General features: G+C 43.8%; 1 protein-coding gene across 1 annotated transcript; it reads right to left on the bottom strand.

Moving 5' to 3' along the window:
- Positions 1 to 1,207: 1,207 nt before the first annotated feature.
- Positions 1,208 to 3,644, bottom strand: LOC103443415 (adenosylhomocysteinase). Its single transcript, XM_008382252.4, has 2 exons — positions 2,501 to 3,644; positions 1,208 to 2,296 (listed from the first exon to the last, which is right to left on the bottom strand). The coding sequence occupies exons 1-2, from the start codon at positions 3,209 to 3,211 to the stop codon at positions 1,550 to 1,552; spliced, it is 1,458 nt and encodes a 485-aa protein (XP_008380474.1). The 5' UTR covers positions 3,212 to 3,644; the 3' UTR covers positions 1,208 to 1,549.
- Positions 3,645 to 3,861: the final 217 nt, after the last annotated feature.

Below are 3,861 nucleotides of genomic sequence, written 5' to 3'. Positions count from 1 at the left end.
CGCAATCTTCACTATAACATTAAAAAATCCTACATAAAAAATCAAACAAATATTCAACTACTTCCAACTTCTAAATTCCACAGCTCTCGTAAATTTTCTTGGGTTACCAAGACTCCACTACATAATGCAATAAGAAGCGATTTTCGCACGCTCATTTCCTTCTCATGCACCCCTGTCTATCTACCTTGCAAACAGGAAGGAGTGCAAAAGGAGAAACCGGGCGTGTCAAAATTATTTACCCTAGTGCATTCATTATAAATTAGTATTTTAACCAAAATGATCCCTGAGATTTGTATAAAATATCACTTTGGTCCCTGAAAGTGAAAATCAATAGAAATTGTCTTTGAGATTGTCCACTATCTCTTATTTTGGTCATTCCGTTAAAAACTCCGTTAAGTGTTCCAGAGCTTTTGGCCGGAAGTTTGGACAATTTTCAAAGCTTCATAACTCAATCGTTTTTTAACCAAATTCGACTCATAGTATATCAAAATGAAGATAAGGAAAATGTAGAATAAGATTATACATATTTGAAAGCCCCATAGTTGCCGGAGATGGCCGGAAAATAGTCTGAAAGGTGACTGGTCTGCGGAAAAATTGGAAAACTCGTCGAAAACTGAGTAAACTTTAAACGTTCATAACTTCTTCAATACTCAACGAAATCGAGAGATTCAAAAACGAAAAAAATACTTCTCAACCAAACAAAGAGAATGGTATCTTTCTTGACGGCTAATTTGTTGTGGTTTGGCCGGAAAACGGCTTGAAAGTGGCTAACTTGAGACCAATAAGCCACTTTTGAGCCCTTTGCCAACCAAACCATGATAATTTAGCCATCGAGAAAGGTACCACTCTCTTCATCTCGTCGAAAAGTATGATTTTTGTTTTTGAATCACTCAATTTCATTGAATATTGAAGAAGTTATAAACGTTTACTCTGTTTCTGACGAATTTACAATTTTCCCACGGACCAGTCATCTTTTAGGCTATTTTCCATCTATATCCGACAACCATTGAGCTTAGGTAGACAATCTAATGACCATTTCTATTGATTTTCAATCTCAGGAACCAAAGTGAGTGTTATGCAAATCTCATTTTAGCTAAAAAAACCTTATAAATTCACAAACATCAAAAGCAATCGGATAGGCAAACGCAAAAACAAACAAAATGAATCCAATCGTAACACCGAGGACGAATCGAACCAAAACTCCAAATGACGGTAAATAGTTTTTTTTTTTTTAATCCATTTCTTGGTAGTAAAACGATAGATAACCGGATGCAGCACACAAGTGATGCTGCAGCAGAAATTATCCCACACAACCCCCGTCCCATTCCCTTATTCAAGCCCCTAGGTCTTCCATTGAGACCTAAATCATCCCTTTCCCTCACACATCCCATACCCTCCGAAACCCACCGACACAAACTCCTACAAAATTTATAAACCTAGAAAATCTACCGCATTTCATCACAAGTGAAAATAATCAAAAGCAAAAAACAACCCGTCGTCCAGATATAGTTTTCTTTTTCTCATTTCTCGTCTCATTGACGACCCCTCTTCAGTACCTGTAGGCAGCTGGCTTGTATGGACCCTCGACCGGCACGCTGATGTAGTCAGCCTGCTCTTTGGTGAGCTTGGTGAGCTTAGCTCCAAGCTTTCCAAGATGAAGGGCAGCAACCTTCTCATCAAGGTGCTTGGGCAAGACATACACCTTCTTCTCGTACTTGCCGGACTTCCTCTCATTCCACAACTCGAGCTGAGCAATCACTTGGTTGGTGAAAGAGCAGGACATCACAAAGCTGGGGTGTCCAGTGGCACAGCCCAAGTTCATGAGACGGCCCTCAGCCAACACAATGATGCCGGATTTGGTCTCGGGGAAGACCCACCTGTCGGTTTGAGGCTTGATGGTGATGCGCTTCACTCCGGGGTATGTCTCAAGACCATGCATGTCAATCTCATTGTCAAAATGACCAATGTTGCAAACAATGGCATTGTTCTTCATCTTCTTCATGTGGTCAACCATGATGATGTCCTTGTTACCGGTGGTGGTAACAAAGATATCGGCCTCAGCGACAACATCCTCAAGGGGAAGAACCTGAAGGCCTTCCATAAGAGCCTGGAGGGCACAGATTGGATCAATCTCAGTCACAACCACGCGGGATCCAGCTTGCTTGAGGGCAGCAGCACAACCCTTTCCGACATCTCCATATCCACAGACAACGGAAACCTTTCCGGCAATCATAACATCAGTGGCTCTCATCAAACCATCGGGGAGAGAGTGACGGCATCCGTACAAGTTGTCAAACTGTTATGCACAATCACAAAAACGCAAAAACCCCATATAAATATGGATCTAATTAGATCTAAAGCAAAACCCAGATAAGATTTACACATAAAAGCAAAAACCCATCGGATCTAAATCAGCAATGCACAAATCCAAGGTCCCAAAAAACTCAGATCTAAATAATATAGCAGAATTGATAGCAAAAAGGAGACCCGAGAGACATACCTTGCTCTTGGTAACAGAGTCGTTGACATTGATGGCGGGGAACAAGAGAGCGCCGCTGGCCTGCATCTGATACAATCTCTTGACGCCGGTGGTGGTCTCCTCCGAGACTCCGACCAACCTGTCCTTCATCTTGTGGTACCTCTTGGGGTCGGTCTTCAAGCCATCTCTGATGATGGTCAGAACGAGCTGGAACTCCTGGTTATCGGTGGAAGACGGGTCGGGGAGAGTCCCGGACTTCGCGAACTCCTCCTCGGCCTTGACTCCCTCGTGGATCAAGAGGGTGGCGTCACCGCCGTCGTCGACGATCAGATCGGGTCCACCACCGGGGCCCCAGTCGAGGGCGCGCTCGGTGCACCACCAGTACTCCTGGAGGGTCTCGCCCTTCCAGGCAAAGACGGCGGCGCTGTCACGGGCGATGGCGGCGGCTGCGTGGTCCTGGGTGGAGAAAATGTTGCAGGAGCACCAGCGGACCTCGGCGCCGAGGGCGGTGAGGGTTTCGATGAGGACGGCGGTCTGGATGGTCATGTGGAGGGATCCGGTGATGCGGGCCCCCTTGAAGGGTTGGGAGGGTCCGAATTCGGTGCGGCAGGAGACGAGGCCGGGCATTTCGACCTCGGCGAGCTCGATCTCGAGGCGGCCGAAGTCGGCCTGGGACATGTCCTTGACCTTGTACTCGCGGCCGCTGCTACTTTTCTCGACGGAGAGAGCCATTGCGGGTATCGGAGGTGGTAATCTCTCTCACTCTGCAAAACTAGGGCTTGTCTTTGCGAGTGAGGGATTAGTGCGAGGGTAGAGTAAGGGATTCAGTGGGTATAAATAGGGAGGGAGGAGGAGATGGACGGTGGAGATTTCGGGGTGGGAGGGGTTGGTGGATCTGGTAAATGAGAGTGAAACGTTATTTGGCGTAGTAGACGGAAGATGATGCGGGATCTAATTTTCGTAAATCGTGTTCGTTCATCGTTCAGTTTATATTAACTAATATTTATGTTTATTTTTAAATAATAATATTTAAAATAATTTTTTATCGCATAATATACGATGAACGAACACGATGCATAAATCGTTATAATTCTCAGATAGAGCATCCGCCGAGGATCGGACTCTTCTTGAATGATGATTCATCGATGCAGATAAGGGAGGCCATGGATTGTTTGCTATCTCCAATGGCTAACGTTAACGTTGGTGAGATCATTTATTGAAATTTTATATAATTATTTAAAATTATATAAAATTGAAAAAAATAATTAAAAAATCTTTTTATTATTATAAAACATATAATTTGTTTGTTAATAATTGAATTATTATTTAAATAATTTAACGTTCTTTTCTTTACTAGTAAGATATCAAATGGCTTGCAAATG

The sequence above is a fragment of the Malus domestica genome, chromosome 04 (assembly GCF_042453785.1).
Source record: "Malus domestica chromosome 04, GDT2T_hap1".
In the NCBI taxonomy this organism is placed as follows: Eukaryota; Viridiplantae; Streptophyta; class Magnoliopsida; order Rosales; family Rosaceae; genus Malus; species Malus domestica.
Note: the sequence above shows the minus strand (reverse complement) of the source record. Positions and strands in the feature narration are given on the sequence as shown.